Source organism: Phasianus colchicus, chromosome 39, assembly GCF_987193195.1.
Source record: "Phasianus colchicus chromosome 39, bPhaCol1.hap1.1, whole genome shotgun sequence".
In the NCBI taxonomy this organism is placed as follows: Eukaryota; Metazoa; Chordata; class Aves; order Galliformes; family Phasianidae; genus Phasianus; species Phasianus colchicus.
Window position 1 is genome coordinate 1,609,820 of NC_143474.1, and position 24,988 is coordinate 1,634,807.

General features: G+C 47.0%; 1 gene segment (V, D, J or C); it reads left to right on the plus strand.

Moving 5' to 3' along the window:
- LOC149913307 (Ig mu chain C region-like) overlaps window positions 1-22,127 on the plus strand; it is a 32,672-nt gene extending 10,545 nt beyond the window's left edge. The window contains 6 exon segments of the C gene segment in view: window positions 1,042-1,344; window positions 4,776-5,087; window positions 8,381-8,707; window positions 11,000-11,332; window positions 19,584-19,711; window positions 21,920-22,127. Of these exon segments, the coding sequence occupies window positions 1,254-1,344; window positions 4,776-5,087; window positions 8,381-8,707; window positions 11,000-11,332; window positions 19,584-19,711; window positions 21,920-21,928 (1,200 nt within the window).
- Window positions 22,128-24,988: the final 2,861 nt, after the last annotated feature.

Consider the following 24,988-nt stretch of genomic DNA (forward strand, 5'->3'; position numbering starts at 1 on the left):
TCCCCCCAAAAAATGTCTGATCTCCCCCCAAAATCCCCCAATTTGCCCCAGTAATCCCCTATTTTTCCCCCAAATCCCCCCAATTTCCCCCCAGATCCCCCAATTTCCCCCCCAAATCCCCCGTTTTCCCCCTAATCACCCCCCCAAAACCCCTCATTTTCCCTAATCTCCCCCCCAAATCCCCCAATTTCCCCCCAGATCTCCCAATTTCCCCCCAAAAATCCCCCAGTTTCCCCCCAAAAACCCCTCATTTTCCCCAATTTCCCCCCAAACCTCCCAGTTTCCCCCCAAATCCCCCAATTTCCCCCCCAGATCCCCCAGTTTCCCCCCCAAATCCCCCAATTTCCCCCCACATCTCCCAATTTCCCCCCCAAAATCCCCCAGTTTCCCCCCGAAAACCCCTCATTTTCCCCTATTTCCCCCCAAACCCCCCAATTTCCCCCCCAGATCCCCCAATTTCCCCCCCACATCTCCCAATTTCCCCCCACATCTCCCAATTTCCCGCCCAAAATCACCCAGTTTCCCCCCCAAAACCCCTCATTTTCCCCAATCTCCCCCCCAAATCCCCCAATTTCCCCCCAGATCCCCCAGTTTCCCCCCAGATCTCCCAATTTCCCCCCACATCTCCCAATTTCCCCCAAGAAATCCCCCAGTTTCCCCCCGAAAACCCCTCATTTTCCCCAATTTCCCCCCAAACCCCCCAGTTTCCCCCCCACATCCCCCAATTTCCCCCCACATCTCCCAATTTCCCCCCCAAAATCCCCCAGTTTCCCCCCAAAAACCCCTCATTTTCCCCAATTTTCCCCCCAAACCCCCCAGTTTCCCCCCAGATCCCCCAATTTCCCCCCAAATCCCCCAGCTTCCCCCCAAACACCCCCCGAAAACCCCTCATTTTCCCCAATCTCCCCCCCAAAACCCCCAATTTCCCCCCCCAGTTTCCCCCCAAAAACCCCTCATTTTCCCCAATCTCCCCCCCAAATCCCCCGATTTTCTCAATTTTCTCATTTTTCTCCTATTTTTTTTCTTCCCCCCCCCCTCCAGGCTCCTCCTCCCCCTCGGCTCCTGTCCTCTACCCCTTGGTTCCCTGCTCCCCCTCGGCTTCTCTCTACACCATCGGCTGCGCCGCCTTCAACTTCCAACCCAACACCATCAGCTTTTCCTGGTTTGATTCCTCCAACCGAAGCGTCACCGCTTTAGATTTCGGTTCTACCTTCAGTTCTGGTCGTGGCTACCGGGCTACCAGTCGTCTCCAAATGACCCAAACTGAAGGAAAAGAGAAGCAACCCTTCCGCTGCCGAGCCGTTCATCCACGGGGCAACGCTGAGCTCATCCTCCGAAATCCTGGTGAGAAGTTGGGGTGGGGGTGGGATGGGAGCTTCTCCGACTTTTCGTGGCCATCCGTGGTGTTTTGGTGGCCCAAAAACTCCATTTGGTGGCTCTCCGTCACGTGGTGGCCCACCAACTCTTCTTGGTGGGCTTCCATCCCTTGGTGGCCCTCCAACTCTTCTTGGTAGTCCTCCAACATGCCTTGGTGGTCCTCCAACTCTTGGTGGCCATCTGGGATGCTTTAGTGGCCCAAGAAATCCACTTGGTGGCCCTCGGTGGCCCACCAACTCCTCTGGACGGATCTCCAAGTCTTTGTGGCCCTCCAACTCCTCTTGGTGGGCTTCCATCCCTTGGTGGCCCTCCAACTCTTCTTGGTTGGCCTCCATCACTTGGTGGTCCTCCAAATCCCCTTGGTGGTCCTCCAACTCTTGGTGGCCATCTGGGATGCTTTACTGGCCCAACACCTCCACTTTGTGGCTTTCATTGGCCTTCTGTCACTTGGTGGCCCACCAACTCCTCTTGGTGGGCTTCCATCCCTTGGTGGTCCTCCAACTCTTCTTGGTGGGCCTCCATCACTTGGTGGCCCTCCAACTCTTCTTGGTAGTCCTCCAACACTTGGTGGTCCTCCAACACGCCTTGGTGGTCCTCCAACTCTTGGTGGCCATCTGGGATGATTTACTGGCCCAAAAACTCCAATTGGTGGCTCTCCCTCACTTGCTGGCCCACCAACTCCTCTTGGTGGGCTTCCATCCCTTGGTGGCCCTCCAACTCTTCTTGGTGGTCCTCCAACATGCCTTGGTGGTCCTCCGACTCTTGGTGGCCATCTGGGATGCTTTAGTGGCCCAAGAAATCCACTTGGTGGCCCTCGGTGGCCCACCAACTCCTCATGTTGGATCTCCAAGTGTTGGTGGTCTCCAACTCCCCTTGGTGATCCTCCAACTCCTCTTGGTGGGCTTCCATCCCTTGGTGGCCCTCCAACTCTTCTTGGTGGGCCTCCAACATGCCTTGGTGGTCCTCCAACTCTTGGTGGCCATCTGGGATGCTTTACTGGCCCAAAAACTCCACTTGGTGTCTCTCCGTCACGTGGTGGCCCACCAACTCTTCTTGGTGGGCTTCCATCCCTTGGTGGCCCTCCAACTCTTCTTGGTAGTCCTCCAACATGCCTTGGTGGTCCTCCAACGCTTGGTGGCCATCTGGGATGCTTTAGTGGCCCAACACCTCCACTTTGTGGCTTTCATTGGCCTTCTGTCACTTGGTGGCCCACCAACTCCTCTTGGTGGGCTTCCATCCCTTGGTGGCCCTCCAACTCTTCTTGGTGGGCCTCCAACACTTGGTGGTCCTCCAACACGCCTTGGTGGTCCTCCAACTCTTGGTGGCCATCTGGGATGCTTTACTGGCCCAAAAACTCCACTTGGTGTCTCTCCGTCACGTGGTGGCCCACCAACTCTTCTTGGTGGGCTTCCATCCCTTGGTGGCCCTCCAACTCTTCTTGGTGGGCCTCCAACACGCCTTGGTGGTCCTCCAACTCTTGGTGGCCATCTGGGATGATTTACTGGCCCAAAAACTCCACTTGGTGGCTCTCCGTCACTTGGTGGCCCTCCAACTCCTCTTGGTGAGCTTCCATCCCTTGGTGGCCCTCCAACTCTTCTTGGTTGGCCTCCAACACTTGGTGGTCCTCCAACTCACCTTGGTGGTCCTCCAACTCTTGGTGGCCATCTGGGATGATTTACTGGCCCAAAAACTCCACTTGGTGGCTCTCCGTCACTTGGTGGCCCACCAACTCTTCTTGGTGGGCCTCCAACATGCCTTGGTGGTCCTCCAACTCTTGGTGGCCATCTGGGATGCTTTAGTGGCCCAACACCTCCACTTGGTGGCTTTCAGTGGCCTTCTGTCACTTGGTGGCCCACCAACTCCTCTTGGTGGGCTTCCATCCCTTGGTGGCCCTCCAACTCTTCTTGGTTGGCCTCCATCACTTGGTGGTCCTCCAAATCCCCTTGCTGGTCCTCCAACTCTTGGTGGCCATCTGGGATGCTTTAATGGCCCAACACCTCCACTTGGTGGCTCTCAGAGGCCCTCCATCACTTGGTGGCCCACCAACTCCTCTTGGTGGGCCTCCATCCCTTGGTGGCCCTCAAACTCCTTGTGGTCCTCCAACTCCTCTTGGTGGTCCTCCAACTTCTCTTGGTGGCCCTCAATCTCCACTTGGTGGCCCACCAACTCCATTAGTGGCCACCCCCCACCTCTTGCTGGCCCTCCATCCCTTGCTGGCCCTCCATCCCTTAGCCACCCACAACCTCATCTTGGTGGCTCTCCATCTCTTAGTCGCCCCCTATCTCCTCTTGGTGGCCACTTATATTCTCTTGATGGCCCCCTATGACCCCTTAGTGGCCCCAAACCACCTCCTGGTGGCCCTCCATCCCTTAGTAGCCACCCCACCACCTCCTGGTGGTCCTCCATCACCTCCTGGTGGCCCCAAACCACCTCCTGGTGGCCCTCCATCACCTCTCAGTGGCCCCAAACCACCTTCTGGTGGCCCTTCATCACCTCCTGGTGGTCCTCCATCACCTCCTGGTGGCCCCAAACCACCTCCTGTTGTCCTCCATCCCTTAGTAGCCACCCCATCACCTCTTGGTGGTCCTCCATCACCTCCTGGTTGCCCCAAACCACCTCCTGGTGGTCCTCCATGAGCTCCTAGTGGTCCTCCATCACCTCCTGGTGGCCCCAAACCACCTCCTGCTGCCCCCCTACCCTTTAGTAGCCACCCCAAACCACCTTCTGGTGGTCTTCCATCACTTCCTGGTGGCCCTCCATCACCTCCTGGTGGCCCCAACCCACCTCTTGGTGGTCCTCCATCACCTCTTGGTGGCCCCAAACCACCTCCTGCTGGTCGTCCATCACCTCCTGCTGGTCCTCCATCACCTCCTGGTGGCCCCAACCCACCTCCTGGTGGTCCTCCATCACTTCCTGGTGGTCCTCCATCACCTCCTGGTGGCCCCAAACCACCTCCTGGTGGCCCTTTATCACCTCCTGGTTGTCCTACATCACCTCTTGGTGGCCCTCCATCACCTCTTGGTGGCCCCAAACCACCTCTTGGTGGTCCTCCATCACCTCCTAGTGGTCCTCCATCACCTCCTGGTGGCCACAAACCACCTCTTGGTGGTCCTCCATCACCTCCTGGTGGTCTTCCATCACTTCCTGGTGGCCCTCCATCACCTCCTGGTGGCCCCAACCCACCTCTTGGTGGCCCTTTATCACCTCCTGGTGGCCCTCCATCACCTCCTGGTGGCCCCAACCCACCTCTTGGTGGCCCCAACCCACCTCTTGGTGGTCCTCCATCACCTCCTGGTGGCCCCAAACCACCTCCTGCTGCCCCCCATCCCTTAGTAGCCACCCCCCCCTTCTCAGTAGCCCACCCACCTCACCCTATTAACCCCTTCCTCTCCATCCAGGTTCCCCCCCCTACCCTCCCTCCCCTCTTCTCCTCACCATCCACCCTCCATCCCGAGAAGATTTCGAAGGTCCTTTCCGCAACGCTTCCATCCTTTGCCAAACCCGCGGCCGTCATCGACCCACCGAGGTCACGTGGTACAAAAATGGCGTCGCCATTCCCGGAAGCGGCGTCACCGTCGCCAACGCCGGCACCGAAACGGTGGCCGAGAGTCGAGTCGGCGTCACCGAAAGCGAATGGGAGGCGGGGGTCACCTTCAGCTGCCTCGTGGATGGGGAGATGAGGAACACCAGCAAGAGGATGGAGTGCGGGCGTGAGTTTTTGTTCTGCCTCTTTTTTGGGGGAAATTTGGGGTTTTTTGGGGTCGGAGAATCCATAATTTTGGTTTGGAAGGGGGTAGATGCAGCTTTGTGTTGAGTTTTGGGGGAGAATTGCCAAAAATCTTGATTTTGGGGCCACCAAATGTGGGGAGATGAGGAACGGCAGCAAGAGGATGGAGTGCGGGCGTGAGTTTTTGTTCTGCCTCTTTTTTGGGGGGAAATTTGGGGTTTTTTGGGGTCGGAGAAGCCATAATTTTGGTTAGAAAGGGGGTAGATGCGGTTTTGTGGTGAGTTTTGCGGCAAAATTCCCCCAAATCCTGATTTTGGGGCCACGAAATGTGGGGAGATGAGGAACAGCAGCAAGAGGATGGAGTGCGGGCGTGAGTTTTTGCTCTGCCTCTTTTTTGGGGGAAATTTGGGGGTTTTTGGGGTCGGAGAATCCATAATTTTGGTTTGGAAGGGGGTAGATGTGGTTTTGTGTTGAGTTTTGGGGAAAAATTGCCAAAAATCCCAAATTTGGGGCCACCAAATGTGGGGAGATGAGGAACAGCAGCAAGAGGATGGAGTGCGGGCGTGAGTTTTTGCTCTGCCTCTTTTTTGGGGGAAATTTGGGGGTTTTTGGGGTTGGAGAATCCATAATTTTGGTTTGGAAGGGCATAGAAATGATTTCATGTCGAGATTTGGAAAAGAATTGCTAAAAATCCCAATTTTGGGGCCACCAAATGTGATGAGATGAGGAACAGCAGCAAGAGGATGGAGTGCGGGCGTGAGTTTTTGTTCTGCCTCTTTTTTGGGGGAAATTTGGGGTTTTTTGGGGTCGGAGAATCCATAATTTTGGTTTGGAAGGGGGTAGATGCAGCTTTGTGTTGAGTTTTGGGGGAGAATTGCCAAAAATCTTGATTTTGGGGCCACCAAATGTGGGGAGATGAGGAACGGCAGCAAGAGGATGGAGTGCGGGCGTGAGTTTTTGTTCTGCCTCTTTTTTGGGGGGAAATTTGGGGTTTTTTGGGGTCGGAGAAGCCATAATTTTGGTTAGAAAGGGGGTAGATGCAGTTTTGTGGTGAGTTTTGCGGCAAAATTCCCCCAAATCCTGATTTTGGGGCCACGAAATGTGGGGAGATGAGGAACAGCAGCAAGAGGATGGAGTGCGGGCGTGAGTTTTTGCTCTGCCTCTTTTTTTGGGGGAAATTTGGGGTTTTTTGGGGTCGGAGAATCCATAATTTTGGTTAGGAAGGGGGTAGATGCAGTTTTGTGGTGAATTTTGGGGCAAATTTGCCCCAAATCCTGATTTTGGGGCCACCAAATGTGGGGAGATGAGGAACAGCAGCAAGAGGATGGAGTGCGGACGTGAGTTTTTGCTCTGCCTCTTTTTTGGGGGAAATTTGGGGGTTTTTGGGGTTGGAGAATCCATAATTTTGGTTTGGAAGGGCATAGAAATGATTTCATGTCGAGATTTGGAAAAGAATTGCTAAAAATCCCAATTTTGGGGCCACCAAATGTGATGAGATGAGGAACAGCAGCAAGAGGATGGAGTGCGGGCGTGAGTTTTTGTTCTGCCTCTTTTTTGGGGGAAATTTGGGGTTTTTTGGGGTCGGAGAATCCATAATTTTGGTTTGGAAGGGCGTAGATGCAGCTTTGTGTTGAGTTTTGGGGGAGAATTGCCAAAAATCTTGATTTTGGGGCCACCAAATGTGGGGAGATGAGGAACGGCAGCAAGAGGATGGAGTGCGGGCGTGAGTTTTTGTTCTGCCTCTTTTTTTGGGGGAAATTTGGGGTTTTTTGGGGTCGGAGAATCCATAATTTTGGTTTGGAAGGGGGTAGATGCAGCTTTGTGTTGAGTTTTGGGGGAGAATTGCCAAAAATCTTGATTTTGGGGCCACCAAATGTGGGGAGATGAGGAACAGCAGCAAGAGGATGGAGTGCGGACGTGGGTTTTTGCTCTGCCTCTTTTTTGGGGGGAAATTTGGGGTTTTTGGGGGTCGGAGAATCCATAATTTTGGTTTGGAAGGGCATAGAAATGATTTCGTGTCGTGATTTGGGGAAAAATTGCTAAAAATCCCAACTTTGGTGCCACCAAACCCAACTTCTTTTGGGGATAGGTGCACAAATTCAACCATTGCTTTGGTTTTGGGGGAAAAAACCCCAAAAATCCCAATTTTTGTCCCATGAAACCCAACTTTTTTTGGAATTTAACCACAGATAAAAGTTTCAGACTAAATTTTTAGGAGAAAAACCACCAAAAATCCCAATTTTGTTGCCCCCAACCTCACCAACTCCTTTCAAAACCCCTTGCAGCGGAGACCCCCAACATCATCTCTCCTTCCTTCGTCGACATTTTCATTTTGGGGGATAAAAACCTGAGTTTTGGTCCCATGAAACCCAACTTTTTGGGGATAGCACCACGCATTCTCCCACAAGCTTTCATTTTGGGTGAAAAATACCCTAAAAATCCCAACTTTGCTGCCATGAAACCCAACTTTTTTGGGATAGAACCACGCATTCTACCTCACGCCTTCATTTAGGGTGAAAAATACTCTAAAAATCAGAGTTTTGGTCGCATGAAACCCAACTTTTTCAGAATACCACCTCAATTTCTTCCATCACCTTTAGTTCTGGGGAACCAAAAGAAGAAAAATGGGATTTTTAGTGCCTTCAACCTCACCAACTCCTTTCAAAACCCCTTGCAGTGGAGCCCCTGGACCCGGTTGACATCACCGTCCGCGTCATCCCTCCTTCCTTCGTCGACATTTTCATTTTGGGGGATAAAAACCTGAGTTTTGGTCCCATGAAACCCAACTTTTTGGGGATAGCACCCCACATTCTATCACAGCTTTCATTTTGGGTGAAAAATACCCTAAAAATCCCAACTTTGGTGCCACCAAACCCAACTTTTTTTGGGATAGAACCACGCATTCTACCTCACGCCTTCATTTGGGGTGAAAAATACCCCAAAAATCAGAGTTTTGGTCCCATGAAACCCAACTTTTTTGGGATAGCACCCCACATTCTCCCACAAGCTTTCATTTTGGGAGATAAAACCCTAAAAAACCCGGATTTGGTCCCATGAAACCCAACTTTTTTGGGGATAGGAGCACAAATTCAACCACCGCTTTAGTTTAGGGGGGAAAATACCCCAAGAATCCCAATTTTTGTCCCATGAAACCCAACTTTTTTTGGAATTTAACCACAGATCAAACTTTCAGACTGAATTTTGGGGGGAAAAACCACCAAAAATCCCAATTTTGTTGCCCCCAACCTCACCAACTCCTTTCAAAACCCCTTGCAGTGGAGCCCCTGGACCCGGTTGACATCACCGTCCGCGTCATCCCTCCTTCCTTCGTCGACATTTTCACCACCAAATCAGCCAAGCTGACGTGTCGGGTGAGCAACATGGCCAACGTCGAAGGTTTGGAGGTGTCGTGGTGGAAAGAAAGTGGGGCAAAATTGGAGACAGCTGTGGGGCAAAGGGTCCTGCAGAACAACGGCCTCTACACGGTGGAAGCCGTGGCTTCGGTGTGCGCCGACGAATGGGATCGAGGGGAGGATTACGTTTGTAAGGTGAACCACCATGAGCTGCTGTTCCCGGTGGAGGAGAGGTTGAAGAAGACGGAGGGTGAGTTGGTTTTGAGTTTTCTTTTTTGGGGGAGGGGGGTGGGAGGGGGATTTGGGGGGGATCGGAGGGGATTTGGGGGAGATTTGGGGTGATTTGGGGAGGATAATGGGGAGAATTAGGGGAATATGGGGGAGGAGAGGTTGAAGAAGACGGAGGGTGAGTTGGTTTTGAGTTTTCTTTTTTGGGGGAGGGGGTGGGAGGGGGATTTGGGGGGATTTGGGGGGATTTGGGGGGGATTTCGGGAGGATCGGAGGGGATTTGGGGAGGTTAATGTGGGGGAAATGGGGGATAATGGGAGGAATTTGGGGAAAATGGGGGAGGAGAGGTTGAAGAAGACAGAGGGTGAGTTGGTTTTGCGTTTTCTTTTTTGGGTGAGGGGGGTGGGAGGGGGATTTGTGGGGATTTGGGGGCGATTTGGGTAGGATCGGAGGGGATCTGGGGGAGATTTGGGGTGATTTGGGGAGGATAATGGGGGATAATGGGAGGAATTTGGGGAAAATGGGGGAGGAGAGGTTGAAGAAGACGGAGGGTGAGTTGGTTTTGAGTTTTCTTTTTTGGGGGAGGGGGTGGGAGGGGGATTTGGGGGGATTTGGGGGGATTTGGGGAGGATCGGAGGGGATCTGGGGGAGATTTGGGGTGATTTGGGGTGGATAATGGGGAGAATTAGGGGAATATGGGGAGAATTTGGGGAAAATGGGGGAGGAGAGGTTGAAGAAGACGGAGGGTGAGTTGGTTTTGCGTTTTCTTTTTTTGGGGAGGGGGATTTGGGGGGATTTGAGGGGGATTTGGGGTGATTTGGGGAGGATAATGGGGGATAATGGGAGGAATATGGGGAAAAATGGGGAGAGTTGGGGGGAAATCGGGAGAATTGTGGGGAAATGGGGAGAATTGGGGAAAATGGGGGTGGAGAGTTTGAAGAAGACGGAGGGTGAGTTGGTTTTTAATTTTTGGGGGGGATCAGAAGGGATTTGGGGCGGATTTGGGGGGATAATTGGGGATAACGGGAGGAATTTGGGGAAAAATGGGGGGAATTGGGGGAGAATTGGGGGGAAATAGGGAGAATTGGGGGAAAATGGGGAGAATTGGGGGGAAATGGGGGAGAAGAGGTTGAGGAAGATGGAGGGTGAAGTTTTTTGGGGGGCTATGAGGGGTACTGGGGGGATTTGGGGTGATTAAGAGGGGATTTGGGGGGGAAATGGGGGAGATTTGGGGTGATTTGGGGTGATAGAAAGGGATTTTGGGGGAATTTGGGGGGGTATTGGGGTGGGGGGAAGGGATTTGGGAAGGATTTGGGGGAAAAATTGAGGGGAATGGGGGAGGATTGGGGGAAATTGGGGTAAAAATGGGGGGTAATGCGGAAAATTGGAAGAGAATTGGGGGAAATTGGGGGGAAATGGGGAAAATTGGGGAAAATTGGGGGAAATTGGGAGAAAATGGGCAAAAAATGGTGGAAAAGAAGAGGGAAAAAGGGGGAACTCATGGAATTAACACTTCATACCATCATAATAACCTATAAAGGCCCTAAAAACCCCTTTTTTTCCCCCAAAATCACAGCTGGAAACGCCCAGCCCCCAAATGTCTACGTCTTCCCCCTCCCTTGGGGTCGATGTGGGAAAATGGGGGGGAAATGGGAAAAATGGAGGAAAATGAAGGAGAAGTGGAGGAAATTGGGGAAAACTGGGGAGAACTGGAAGAAAATTGAGGAAATTGGGGGAGAACTGGGGAAATTGGTGTAGAATTGGGGAATAATGGGGGAAAATGGGGTGAAAATGGAAAAAATTGGGAAAACTGAGAAAATGGGGGAAACTGGGAGAAAATGGGCAAAAAATGGTGGAAAAGAAGGGGGAACTCATGGAATTAACACTTCATACCACCACAAAAACCTATAAAGGCCCTAAAAAACCCCCTTTTTCCCCCAAAATCACAGCTGGAAACGCCCGCCCTCCGAAAGTCTACGTCTTCCCCCTTCCTTGGGGTCGATGTGGGAAAATGGGGGGGAAATGGGAAAAATGGGGGGGAAAAGGGAAAAATGGGGGAAAATTGGGGAGAACTGGAGGAAATTGGAGGGAAAAATGAGAAATTGGGGTCGAAATTGGGGAAAATGGGGGGAAATTGGGTAGAAGTGGGGGAGAACGGGGAAAAATGATGAAAATTGGGAAAATGGGTAAAAAACAGAGGAAAATTGTGGGAAAGAAGGGGAAAAAAATGGGAACTCGTGGAAGTAAGAATTCATAGCGCCACAAAAACCTATAAGAGCCCTAAAAACCCCCTTTTTTCCCCCAAAAATCACAGCTGGAAACGCCCGCCCTCCGAAAGTCTACGTCTTCCCCCCCCCTACGGAACAACTCAACAACCGTCAAAGCGTCAGCGTCACCTGCATGGCCCAGGGCTTCAACCCCCCTCAATTTTTCGTCAGATGGTTGAAAAACGGGCAGACCCTCCCCCAAAGTCAATCTGTCACTTCCAGCCCCATGGCTGAGAGCCCCGAAAACGAATCTTACGTGGCTTACAGCCTTTTAAGGGTGGGGGCTGAAGAGTGGGGAGCGGGGAACGTCTACACGTGCGTGGTGGGACACGAAGCTCTGGAGCTTCAGCTGCTGCAGAAATCGGTGGATAAGGCTTCTGGTAAAGCCAGCGCTGTCAATGTGTCCCTGGTTTTGGCGGATTCGGCCGCTGCCTGCTATAATTAATCGTTAATTAAGCGGCGACTCGATCGGGATTAAAGCAGCGTTGTCATTTTGGAGGGGTTTTGGGGTCGTTGATTTCATTCGGGGGTCTTCATCTTCATTGTGGAGATTCGGGGTCGGGGGCAACACTGGTAGAGAGTGGGTTGGTTCTTCTAATTAGAGGGACTGGGTTCGTTAGGGTAATGAGGGTAATTAGGGCTTAATTGGGATCTTCTGTGTCATTAATGACCCAGAGAGATTTGGAGTTGTTGTAGCGTTGGAAGGGTTTGGGTTCAACATTGGGATACTTTGGGTCAAGGTCAGTAATGGGGTAGACTGGGGTCATTAGCATAATTAGAGGGCTTAATTAGGGTCGTCATCTTAATTAGGGTCATCTGATCTGAGTCATCCTCTTAATGAAATGGGATCGAGGTGGTGACCCTAATTAGAAGGGCTGGGGATCATCAACGTGAGGAGAGGGATTTGGGGTCGTTCTGGTAATTAGAGGGGTAAGGCTTCAGGTAAAGTCAATGGCTCCCTGGTTTTGGCCGATTCGGCTGCTGCCTGCTCTTAATTAAGCCATTAATTATGTTAATTGGGGTCGAAGAGGTGATTGGATTGGGATTAAAGCGGCGTTATCCTTTGGGGTCGTTGGTTTCAATCGGGGGTCTTCATCTTCATTGTGGAGATTCGGGGTCGGGGGCAACACTGGTAGAGAGTGGGTTGGTTCTTCTAATTAGAGGGGCTGGGTTCGTTAGGGTAATGAGGGTAATTAGGGCTTAATTGGGATCTCCTGTTCCATAAAAGATTGGGAGGGATTCGGAGTTGTTGTAGCATTGGAAGGGTTTGGGTTCAACATTGGGATACTTTGGGTCAAGGTCAATCATGGGGCAGATTGGGGTCATTAGTGTAATTAGAGGGCTTAATTAGGGTCTTCGTCTTAATTAGGGTCATCTGAGTCATCCTCTTAATGAAATGGGATCGAGGTGGTGACCCTAATTAGAAGGGCTGGGGATCATCAACGTGAGGAGAGGGATTTGGGGTCGTTCTGGTAATTAGAGGGGTAAGGCTTCAGGTAAAGTCAATGGCTCCCTGGTTTTGGCCGATTCGGCTGCTGCCTGCTCTTAATTAAGCCATTAAATATGTTAATTGGGGTCGAAGAGGTGATTTGATTGGGATTAAAGCGGCGTTATCCTTTGGGGTCGTTGGTTTCAATCGGGGGTCTTCATCTTCATTGTGGAGATTCGGGGTCGGGGGCAACACTGGTAGAGAGTGGGTTGGTTCTTCTAATTAGAGGGGCTGGGTTCGTTAGGGTAATGAGGGTAATTAGGGCTTAATTGGGATCTCCTGTTCCATAAAAGATTGGGAGGGATTCGGAGTTGTTGTAGCATTGGAAGGGTTTGGGTTCATCGTTGGGATACTTTGGGTCAAGGTCAATCATGGGGCAGATTGGGGTCATTAGTGTAATTAGAGGGCTTAATTAGGGTCGTCGTCTTAATTAGGATCATCTGAGTCATCGTCTTAATTAGAGGATTGGGGTTCAAAGAATTGGGATCAATTATTCGTAAATGAAATCGGGAGAGTTTGGGGTCGTGGTCATCGTTGGGATTCTTTGGGTCAAGGTCAATAATGGGGTAGACTGGGGTCATTAGCGTAATTAGAGGGCTTAATTAGGGTCGTCGTCTTAATTAGGGTCATCTGAGTCGTCATCTTAATTAGAGGGATTGGGGTTCATGTGGAAACTGGGAGAGTTTGGGGTCATCGTCGTCTTAATTGGGAAAGTTTTGGGGTCAGGGTTGGGAGAGTTGGGGTCAGCCTCACTATCAGAAGAGTTTGGGGTCATTAGCTTAATTAGAGGGCTTAATTAGGGTTGTCATCTTAATTAGGATAATCTGAGTCGTTGTCTTAATTAGAGGGATTGGGGAGCAAAGAATTGGGATCAGTTGTTTGTAAATGAAATTGGGAGATTTGGGGTCGTGGTCATCGTTGGGATTCTTTGGGTCAAGGTCAATAATGGGGTAGACTGGGGTCATTAGCGTAATTAGAGGGCTTAATTAGGGTCGTCGTCTTAATTAGGGTCATCTGAGTCGTCATCTTAATTAGAGGGATTGGGGTTCATGTGGAAACTGGGAGAGTTTGGGGTCATCGTCGTCTTAATTGGGAGAGTTTTGGGGTCAGGGTTGGGAGAGTTGGGGTCAGCCTCACTATCAGAAGAGTGTGGGGTCATTAGCGTAATTAGAGGGCTTAATTAGGGTCGTCGTCTTAATTAGGGTCATCTGAGTCGTCATCTTAATTAGAGGGATTGGGGTTCATGTGGAAACTGGGAGAGTTTGGGGTCATCGTCGTCTTAATTGGGAGAGTTTTGGGGTCAGGGTTGGGAGAGTTGGGGTCAGCCTCACTATCAGAAGAGTGTGGGGTCATTAGCGTAATTAGAGGGCTTAATTAGGGTCGTCGTCTTAATTAGGGTCATCTGAGTCGTCATCTTAATTAGAGGGATTGGGGTTCATGTGGAAACTGGGAGAGTTTGGGGTCATCGTCGTCTTAATTGGGAGAGTTTTGGGGTCATGTTTGGGAGAGTTTAGGGGTCAGGGTCACTCTCAGAAGTGTGTGGGGTCATTAGTATAATTAGAGGGCTTAATTAGGGTCGTCGTCTTAATTAGGGTCACCTGAGTCGTCATCTTAATTAGAGGGATTGGGGTTCATGGGTTAAACTGGGAGAGTTTGGGGTCATCGTCGTCTTAATTGGGAGAGTTTTGGGGTCAGGGTTGGGAGAGTTGGGGTCTGTGTCACTATCAGAAGAGTGTGGGGTCATTAGCGTAATTAGAGGGCTTAATTAGGGTCGTCGTCTTAATTAGGATCATCTGAGTCATCGTCTTAATTAGAGGGATGAGGGTGCAAAGAATTGGGATCAATTGTTCGTAAATGAAATTGGGAGAGTTTGGGGTCGTGGTCATCATTGGGATACTTTCGTCGAGGTCAATAATGGGGTAGACTGGGGTCATTAGCGTAATTAGAGGGCTTAATTAGGGTCTTCGTCTTAATTAGGGTCATCTGAGTCGTCGTCTTAATTAGAGGGATTGGGGTTCATGTGGAAACTGGGAGAGTTTGGGGTCATCGTCGTCTTAATTGGGAGAGTTTTGGGGTCAGGGTTGGGAGAGTTGGTGTCAGAGTCACTATCAGAAGAGTGTGGGGTCATTAGCGTAATTAGAGGGCTTAATTAGGGTCGTCGTCTTAATTAGGGTTATCTGAGTCATCGTCTTAATTAGAGGATTGGGGTTCAAAGAATTGGGATCAATTATTCGTAAATGAAATGGGGAGAGTTTGGGGTCGTGGTCATCGTTGGGATTCTTTGGGTCAAGGTCAATAATGGGGTAGACTGGGGTCATTAGTGTAATTAGAGGGCTTAATTAGGGTCGTCGTCTTAATTAGGGTCATCTGAATCGTCGTCTTAATTAGAGGGATTGGGGTTCATGTGGAAACTGGGAGAGTTTGGGGTCATTGTCGTCTTAATTGGGAAAGTTTTGGGGTCAGGGTTGGGAGAGTTGGGGTCAGCCTCACTATCAGAAGAGTTTGGGGTCATTAGCTTAATTAGAGGGCTTAATTAGGGTCGTTGTCTTAATTAGGATCACCTGAGTCATCGTCTTAATTAGAGGATTGGGGTTCAAAGAATTGGGATCAGTTATTCTTAAATGAAATTGGGAGAGTTTTGGGGTCAGGGTTGGGAGAGTTGGGGTCTGGGTCTCTATCAGAAGAGTTTGCGGTCATTAGTGTAATTAGAGGGCTTAATTAGGGTCGTCATCTTAATTAGGGTCGTCTGAATCCTTGTCTTAATTAGAGGGATGGGGGTTGGTCGGTTTAATTAGGAGAGTTTTGGGGTCATGACAGGGAGAATTGGGATTGAAGTCAACATTGGGAGATATGGGGTCATTAGTGTAATTAGAGGGCTTAATTTGGGTCGTCGTCTTAATTAGGATCGTCAGAGTCACCATCTTAATTAGAGGGATTGGGGTTTGAGGGTTTAATTGGGGTTGATTGGTCTTAATTGCAATTAAAAGTGTTTGGGTTCATCGTAAACATAGGGAGAGTTTGGGTCAAAATCAGCCCTGAAAGAGCTTTGGTCATTAATTAATTGGGGTTAATTAGGCCTTGGGTCTAATTAGAAGGGTTTGGGTCATCATCTTAATTAGCGGGATTGGGGTTTGGGGGTTCAATTAGAGGAGTTTGGGGTCATTGTCTTAATTAGGAGAGTTTGGGGTCGGTAATGTCGTTAGGAGATTTGGGGTCATGGATGTAATTAGAGGCGTTAATTGGGTGATGGTCTTAATTAGGATCATCTGAGTCATTATCTTAATTAGAGGGATTGAGGTTTGAGGGCTTAATTGGGATTAATTAGTCTTAATTGCAATTAAAATATTTGGGGTCATCGTTAACACAAGGAGAGTTTGGGTCAAAGTCAGCACTGAAAGAGCTTTGGTCGTTAATTAATTGGGGTTAATTAGGCCTTGGGTCTAATTAGAAGGGTTTGGGTCATCATCTTAATTAGGGGAAATGGGGTTCATTGTTTAATTAAGGGAGATTGGGGTCATTGTCTTAATTAGGAGAGTTTGGGGTCGCTGATGTCGTTAGGAGATTTGGGGTCATGGATGTAATTAGAGGCGTTAATTGGGTGACGGTCTTAATTAGGATCCTCCGAGTCATTATCTTAATTAGTTCCGAGGTTTAATTGAGAAAAAAGCGGCCATTTTCCCTCCAAAATCCCGATTTTCCCCCCAAAATCCCGATTTTCCCCCAAAAATCCCGATTTTCCCCCCAAAATTTTCCCCCCTTTTTTTTCCTTTTTCCCCAAATTCAATTTTGCTGCGTTACCAAAAATCGCAATTTTTGCCCCAAAATTTCCTCTTTTCTCCTCAAAATTCACCACTTTTGCCCCAAATTCGCTTCCCCCCCCCCCCAAATCCCAATTTTTCTCCAAAAATCTCATTTTTTCAGGAAAAATTCACGGTTTTGGACCAAAAATCACAGTTTTGGATCAAAAATTGCTATTTTCACCAGAAAATCACATTTTTTGCCCCAAATCTCCATATTTTGCCCCAAAATCGCCATTTTTTCTCCCTAAAAGCCTCCAATTTTCTCCAAAATTCCCAATTTCCAGAAAAATTCGCATTTTCTTGCCCCAAAATCAGCATTTTTTGCCCCAAAATCACTCTTTCTGACCAAAAATCACCATTTTGGATCAAAAATTGTTATTTTCACCAGAAAATCACATTTTTTGCCCCAAATCTCCATATTTTGACCCAAAATTGCCATTTTCTCTCCCCCCAAAATCCATTTTTCTCCAAAAAATCCAATTTTGGGGAATAAAATCAGCATTTTTTGCCCCAAAATCACGATTTCTGACAAAAAATCACCATTTTGGATCAAAAATTGCTATTTTCACAAGAAAATCACATTTTTTGCCCCAAATCTCCATATTTTGCCCCCAAATCGCCATTTTCTCTCTAAAAAATCCATTTTTCTCCAAAAACTCCAATTTTGGGGAACAAAATCAGCATTTTTTGCCCCAAAATCACGATTTCTGACCAAAAGTCACCATTTTGGATCAAAAATTGCTATTTTCACAAGAAAATCACATTTTTGCCCCAAAACTCCATATTTTGCCCCAGAATCGCCATTTTCTCTCCCTAAATACCTCCATTTTTCTCCAGAATTCCCGATTTCCAGAAAAATTCGCATTTTCTTGCCCAAAAATCAGCATTTTTTGCCCCAAAATCACGATTTCTGACCAAAAATCACCATTTTGGATCAAAAATTGCTATTTTCACAAGAAAATCACATTTTTTGCCCCAAATCTTCATATTTTGCCCCAAAATTGCCATTTTTTTCTCCCTAAAAACCTCCATTTTTCTCCAAAATCCCCGATTTCCAGAAAAATTCTCACTTCCTTGCCCAAAAATCAGCATTTTTTGACCCCAAATCACGATTTCTCACTAAGAATCACCATTTTGGATCAAAAATTGCTATTTTCACAAGAAAGTCACTTTTTTTTTACTCCAAATCTCCATATTTTGCCCCAAAATCGCCATTTTCTCTCCCTAAAAAATCAATTTTTCTCCAGAAATCCCAATTTTGGGGAACAAAATCACAATTTCTTGACCCAAAATTGCTCTTTCTGATCAAAAATCACCATTTTGGATCAAAAATTGCTGTTTTCACCAGAAAACCACATTTTTTGCCCCAAATCTCCATATTTTGCCCCAAAATCGCTGTTTTCTTTCCCTAAAAACCTTCATTTTTCTCCAGAATTCCCGATTTCCAAAAAAAATCACACTTTCTTGCCCAAAAATCAGCATTTTTTGCCCCAAAATCGCTCTTTCTGACCAAAAATTACCATTTTGGATCAAAAATTGCTATTTTCACCAGAAAATCACATTTTTTGCCCCAAATATCCATATTTCGCCCAAAATTGCCAATTTTTTCTCCCTAAAAACCTCCATTTTTCTCCAAAATTCCCAATTTCCAGAAAAATTCGCACTTTCTTGCCCCAAAATCAGCATTTTTTGCCCCAAAATCACTATTTCTGACCAAAAATCACCATTTTTGGATCAAAAATCGTTATTTTCAACAAATTTCCCCCCCCAAAAAAACATTTTCCCCCCTTATAATCAAAAACCCCCACTTTTCCCCCCAAAATGACCCCAAATCGTCAGAATTTGACCCAAAATCGATTCATTTTTGGGGCAGATCTCCTGGATTCAGCACTGGATGCCAAAAGGGACTTTGATCCCCATTTTCACCCCCAAAATTCCCCTATTCCACCCCAAAAAATCTCTATTTCCCCCCCTTTAATCAAAAACCCCCATTTTTCCCCAAAAATGACCCAATATCGTCCAAATTTGACCCAAAATCGATTCATTTTTGGGGCAGATCTCCTGGATTCAGAGCTGGAAGCGAAAAGGGACTTTGATCCCCATCTTCACCCCCAAAATTCCCCTATTCCACCCCAAAAATTCTCTATTTCCCCCCCTTTAATCAAAAACCCCAATTTTTCCCCAAAAAATGACCCAAAATCGTCCAAATTTGACCCAAAATCGATTCGTTTTGGGGGCAGATCTCCTGGATTCCACTCCAGAAGCCAAAATGGACTTGGATTCCCATTTTCACCCCCAAAATCCCCCATTTTTCCCCCAAAATCCCCGATTTCTCCCCCTATAATCAAAAACACCCATTTTTCCCCAAATATGACCCAAAATCGTCCAAATTTGACCCAAAATCGATTCATTTTGGGGGCAGATCTCCTGGATTCCACTCTAGAAGCAAAAATGGACTTCGATTCCCATTTTCACCCCCAAAATCCCCCATTTTTCCCCCCCAAACCCCGATTTCCACCCCTTTAATCAAAAACCCCCATTTTTCCCCCCAAAAATGACCCAAAATCGTCAGAATTTGACCCAAAATCGATTCATTTTTGGGGCAGATCTCCTGGATTCCACTCTAGAAGCCAAAATGGACTTCGATCCCCATTTTCACCCCCAAAATCCCCCATTTTTCCCCCAAAAACCCCGATTTCCACCCCTTTAATCAAAAACCCCCATTTTTCCCCCAAAATGACCCAAAACCATCCGAATTTGACCCAAAATCGATTCATTTTTGGGGCAGATCTCCTGGATTCCACTCCAGAAGCGAAAAGGGACTTTGATCCCCATTTTCACCCCCAAAATTCCCCATTTTCCCCCCAAATTCCCTACCCAAAATCCCTCTGCAATCAAAAACCCCCATTTTTCCCCCCAAAAATGACCGAAAATCGTCAGAATTTGACCCAAAATCGATTCATTTTTGGGGCAGATCTCCTGGATTCAGCACTGGATGCCAAAAGGGACTTTGATCCCCATTTTCACCCCCAAAATTCCCCTATTCCACCCCAAAAAATCTCTATTTCCCCCCCTTTAATCAAAAACCCCCATTTTTCCCCAAAAAATGACCCAATATCGTCAGAATTTGACCCAAAATCGATTCATTTTTGGGGCAGATCTCCCGGATTCCACTCTAGAAGCCAAAATGGACTTCGATCCCCATTTTCACCCCCAAAATCCCCCATTTTTCCCCCAAATTCCCTACCCAAAATCCCTCTGCAATCGAAAGCCCCCATTTTTCCCCCAAAATGACCCAAAATCGTCCGAATTTGACCCAAAATCGATTCATTTTTGGGGCAGATCTCCTGGATTCGGCGCTGGAAGCTGAAGAGGACGACGACATCCGCAACCTTTGGGCCACAGCCTCCACCTTCATCGTCCTCTTCATCCTCAGCCTCTTCTACAGCGCCACCGTCACCCTCATCAAGGTAACCAATTTTTTGGGGCAAAAAACACCAATTTTGGGCAAAAAAGCCCCAAAATGCTCACTTTTTTTTGCCCCAAATCCCAGTTTTTTCCCCCAAATCCCCAATCCTCCCCCCAAAATCCATATTTTTACCCCAATGTCCCCATTTTTGCCCCCAATCCCTCAGTTTAGCCCCAAATCGCCCATTTTTTTACCCCAATTCCCCAATTTTGCCCCAAATCCTCTTTTTTTACGCCTAAAATCTCCATTTTTCCATCAAAAATTCCCCATTTTTGTCCCAAATCCCCATTTTTTCCCCCAAATCCCCAATCCTCACCCCCAAAAATCCCCATTTTTGCCACAATATCCCCATTTTTCCACCCAAAATTCCCCATTTTTGCCCCAAATCCTCCTTCTTTCCCCCCAAATCACCATTTTTTGAATCAAAAATCACTATTTTTGCCCCAAATCCCAGTTTTTTCCCCCAAATCCCCAATTCTCCCCCCAAAAATCCCCATTTTTGCCCCGAATATCCCAATTTTTCCATCAAAAATTCCCCATTTTTGCCCCAAATCCCCATTTTTTCCCCCAAATCCCAAATCCTCCCCACAAAAATCCCCATTTTTGCCCCAATATCCCCATTTTTCCACCAAAAATTCCCCATTTTTGCCCCAAATCCCCATTTTTTCCCCCAAATCCCCATTCCCCTACCAAAAATCCCCATTTTTGCCCCCAAATCCCCATTTTTCCACCACAAATCCCCCATTTTTTTACCCAAATCCCTCAGTTTAGCCCCAAATCGCCCATTTTTTTACCCCAATTCCCCAATTTTTCCCCAAATCCTCTTTTTTTACGCCTAAAATCTCCATTTTTCCATCAAAAATTCCCAATTTTTGTCCCAAATCCCCATTTTTTCCCCAAATCCCCAATCCTCACCCCAAAAATCCCCATTTTTGCCCCAATATCCCCATTTTTCAACCCGAAATTCCCCATTTTTGCCCCAAATCCCCATTTTTGACCCCCAAATCCCCATTGTTAAAAAAAATCACTATTTTTGCCTCAAATCCCAGTTTTTTTCCCCCAAATCCCCATTCCCCTACCAAAAATCCACATTTTTGCCCCAATATCCCCATTTTTCCACCCAAAATTCCCCATTTCTGCCCCAAATCCTCAATTTCCTCCCCCAAATTCCCCAGTTGTGCCCCCAAACCCCCAATTTTCCACCCAAAAATCTCCATTTTTGCCTGAAATCCCCATTTTTCCACCTAAAAATCCCCATTTTGCCCTAAAATCCCCCATTTCCCCCCCAAAAAATTTCTATTTTCCAACATTTTTGCCCCAAATCCCCACTTTTCCACCCCAAATTCCCCATTTCTGCCCCCAAAATCCCCATTTTTACCAAAAATCTCAATTTTTGACCCGAATTCCCCATTTTTCCACCTAAAAATCCTCATTTTGCCCCCAAATCCCCCATTTCCCCCCTCCCCAAAATTCTATTTTCCAACATTTTTGCCCCAAATCCCCACTTTTCTACGCCAAATTCCCCATTTCTGCCCTAAAATCCCCATTTTTACTAAAAATCTCCAATTTTGACCCGAAATCCCAATTTTTCCACCTAAAAATCCCCATTTTGCCCTAAAATCCCCCATTTCCCCCCCAAAAAATTCTATTTTCCAACATTTTTGCCCCAAATCCCCCTTTTTTCCACCCAAATTCCCCACTTTTCCACCCCAAATTCCCCATTTCTGCCCCCAAAATCCCCATTTTTACCAAAAATCTCCATTTTTGACCCAAATTCCCCATTTTTCCACCTAAAAATCCCCATTTTGCCCTAAAATCCCCCATTTCCCCCCCCCCAAATTCTATTTTTCAACATTTTTGCCCCAAATCCCCACTTTTCCACCCCAAAATCCCCATTTTTCCCCCTCAAGCCCCAATTTTTACCAAAAAACCCCAATTTTCCCCCCAAACTCACAACTTTTTACCAAAAATCCCAATTTTTGCCCCAAATCCCCACTTTTCCTCCCCAAAACCCCACATTTTCCCCCAAATTTCCCCATTTCCCCTCAATTTTCCCCACCCCCCCCAAAAATTCCCCGTTTTCCCCCAAACTCCCACCCAAAAATCCTCATTTTCCTCCCCAATTTTCCCAAAATCCCCCTTTTTTCCCCCAAAATCCACCCCGGCGTTTCTCCTCTCATTCCACCTTTTTCTCTTTTCCCAATTTCAGGTGAAATGACCCCAAATTTTGGAGCTGATTTCGCCGCCTCCCGACGTCTCCTCCACATCCCCCAAAATCCCCAATTTTGGGGTTTTTCCACCCAAAAAACAACCGACAAAAAAAACCCAAACAGCTGTAAATATTTCGTTCTGCAAATCCAACGATTTCACCCCAAAATCCGCGCGGTTTTCGTCCAATAAAAGTCGTATTTTGTGGATTTTTTTGAGGTGTTTTGTGGCTTTTTGGCGATTTTGGAGATTTCTACTCGGAGTGTTTGCACCCCAAAATCCGCATTTCTAACAAAAATCACTATTTTTGCCCCAAATCCCAGTTTTTTCCCCCTAAAATTCCCATTTCCCTACCAAAAATCCCAATTTTTGCCCCAAAATCCCCATTTTTCCACCCAAAATTCCCCATTTTTGCCCAAAATCCCCATTTTTTCCCCCAAATCCACAATCCTGCACCAAAAATCCCCATTTTTGTCCCAATATCCCCATTTTTCCACCCAAAATTCCCCATTTTTGCCCAAAATCCCAATTTTTATCCCCCAAATCCCCATTTTTAACAAAAATCACTATTTTTGCCCCAAATCCCAGTTTTTTTCCCCCAAAATTCCCGTTCCCCTACCAAAAATCCACATTTTTGCCCCAAAATCCCCATTTTTCCACCAAAAATTCCCCATTTCTGCCCCAAATCCCCACTTTTCTACCCCAAATTCCCCAGTTTTGCCCCAAATCCCCCATTTTTCAACCCAAAATTCCCCAGTTTTTTCCCAAATCCTCCATTTTTCCACCACAAATCACCATTTTTTGAACCAAAAATCACGATTTTTGCCCCAAATACCAGTTTTTTCCCCCAAATTCCCAATCCTCATCCCAGAAATCCCCATTTTTGCCCCAATATCCCCATTTTTCAACCCAAAAATCCCCATTTTTGCCCAAAATCCCCATTTTTGACCACCAAATCCCCATTTTGAACAAAAATGAGTATTTTTGCCCCAATATCCCAGTTTTTTTTCCCTCAAATCCCCAATCCTCCCCCCAAAAATCCCCATTTTTGCCCCAATATCCCCATTTTTCCACCCAAAATTCCCCATTTTTGCCCAAAATCCCAATTTTTGACCACCAAATCCCCATTTTTAACAAAAATCACCACTTTTGCCCCAAATCCCAGTTTTTCCACCCAAAAATTCCCATTCCCCTACCAAAGATCCCCATTTTTGCCCCAATATCCCCATTTTTCCACCCAAAATTCCCCATTTTTGCCCCAAATCCCCATTTTTTATCCCAAATCCCCAATCCTCCCCAAAAAATCCACAATTTTGCCACAATTTCCCAGATTTTCAACCCAAAATTCCCCAGTTTTCCCCAAAATCCTCCTTTTTTCCCCCAAAATCACCATTTTTTGAATCAAAAATCACGATTTTTGCCCCAAATCCCAGTTTTTCCCCCAAATCCCCAATCCTCCCCCCAAAAATCCACATTTTTGCCCCAATATCCCAATTTTTCCACCAAAAATTCTTCATTTTTGTACCAAATCCCCATTTTTCCACCAAAAATTCCCATTCCCCTACCAAAAATCCCCATTTTTGCCCCAATATCCCCATTTTTCCACCCAAAATTCCCCATTTTTGCCCAAAATCCCAATTTTTGACCACCAAATCCCCATTTTAAACAAAAATCACCATTTTTGCCCCAAATCCCAGTTTTTTACCCACAAAATTCCCATTTCCCTACCAAAAATCCACATTTTTACCCCAATATCCCCATTTTTCCACCAAAAATTCCCCATTTTTGCCCCAAATCCCCATTTTTTCCCCCAAATCCCCATTCCCCTATCAAAAATCCCCATTTTTGCCCCAATATCCCCATTTTTCCACCCAAAATTCCCCATTTCTGCCCCAAATCCCCAATTTTCTCCCCCAAATTCCCCAGTTTTGCCCCAAATCTCCCATTTTTCAACCCAAAATTCCCCAGTTTTCCCCAAAATCTTCCTTCTTTCCTCCCAAATCACCATTTTTTGAATCAAAAATCACAATTTTTGCCCCAAATCCCATTTTTTTTCCCCAAAATCCCCATTCCCCTACCAAAATCCCCATTTTTGTCCCAATATCCCCATTTTTCCACCCAAAATTCCCCATTTTTGCCCAAAATCCCCATTTTTATCCCCCAAATTTCCATTTTAAACAAAAATCACCATTTTTGCCCCAAATCCCACTTTTTCCCCCCAAAATTCCCGTTCCCCTACCAAAAATCCACATTTTTGCCCCAAAATCCCCATTTTTCCACCAAAAATTCCCCATTTTTGACCCAAATCCCAGTTTTTTCCCCCAAATTCCCAATCCTCCCCCCAAAAATCCCCATTTTTGCCCCAAATCCCCATTTTTAACCCGCAAATCCCCATTTTAAACAAAAATCACCATTTTTGCCCCAAATCCCAGTTTTTTTCCCCCAAATCCCCAATCCTCCCCCAAAAAATCCCCATTTTTCCCCCAATTTCCCATTTTTCAACCCAAAATTCCCCAGTTTTTTCCCAAATCCTCCTTCTTTCCCCCAAAATCACCATTTTTTGAATCAAAAATCACTACTTTTTACCCAAATCCCAGTTTTTTCCCCCCAAATCCCCATTCCCCTACCAAAAATCCACATTTTTGCCCCAATATCCCCATTTCTCCACCCAAAATTCCCCATTTCTGCCCCAAATCCCCAATTTCCTCCCCCAAATTCCCCAGTTTTGCCCCAAATCCCCCATTTTTCAACCCAAAATTCCCCAGTTTTCCCCAAAATCCTCCTTCTTTCCCCCAAAATCACCATTTTTTGAATCAAAAATCACTATTTTTGACCCAAATCCCAGCTTTTTTACCCCAAATCCCCAATCCTCCCCTACCAAAAATCCCCATTTTTGCCCCAATATCCCATTTTTTCCACCAAAAATTCCCCATTTTGCCCCAAGTCCCCATTTTTGGGACCCCAAAATCCCAATTTTCCCCTCAAAAATTCAATTTTTTACCCACAAATTCACCATTTCCCCACCAAAATCCACACTGTTACAAAAAATCACTATTTTTGCCCCAAATCC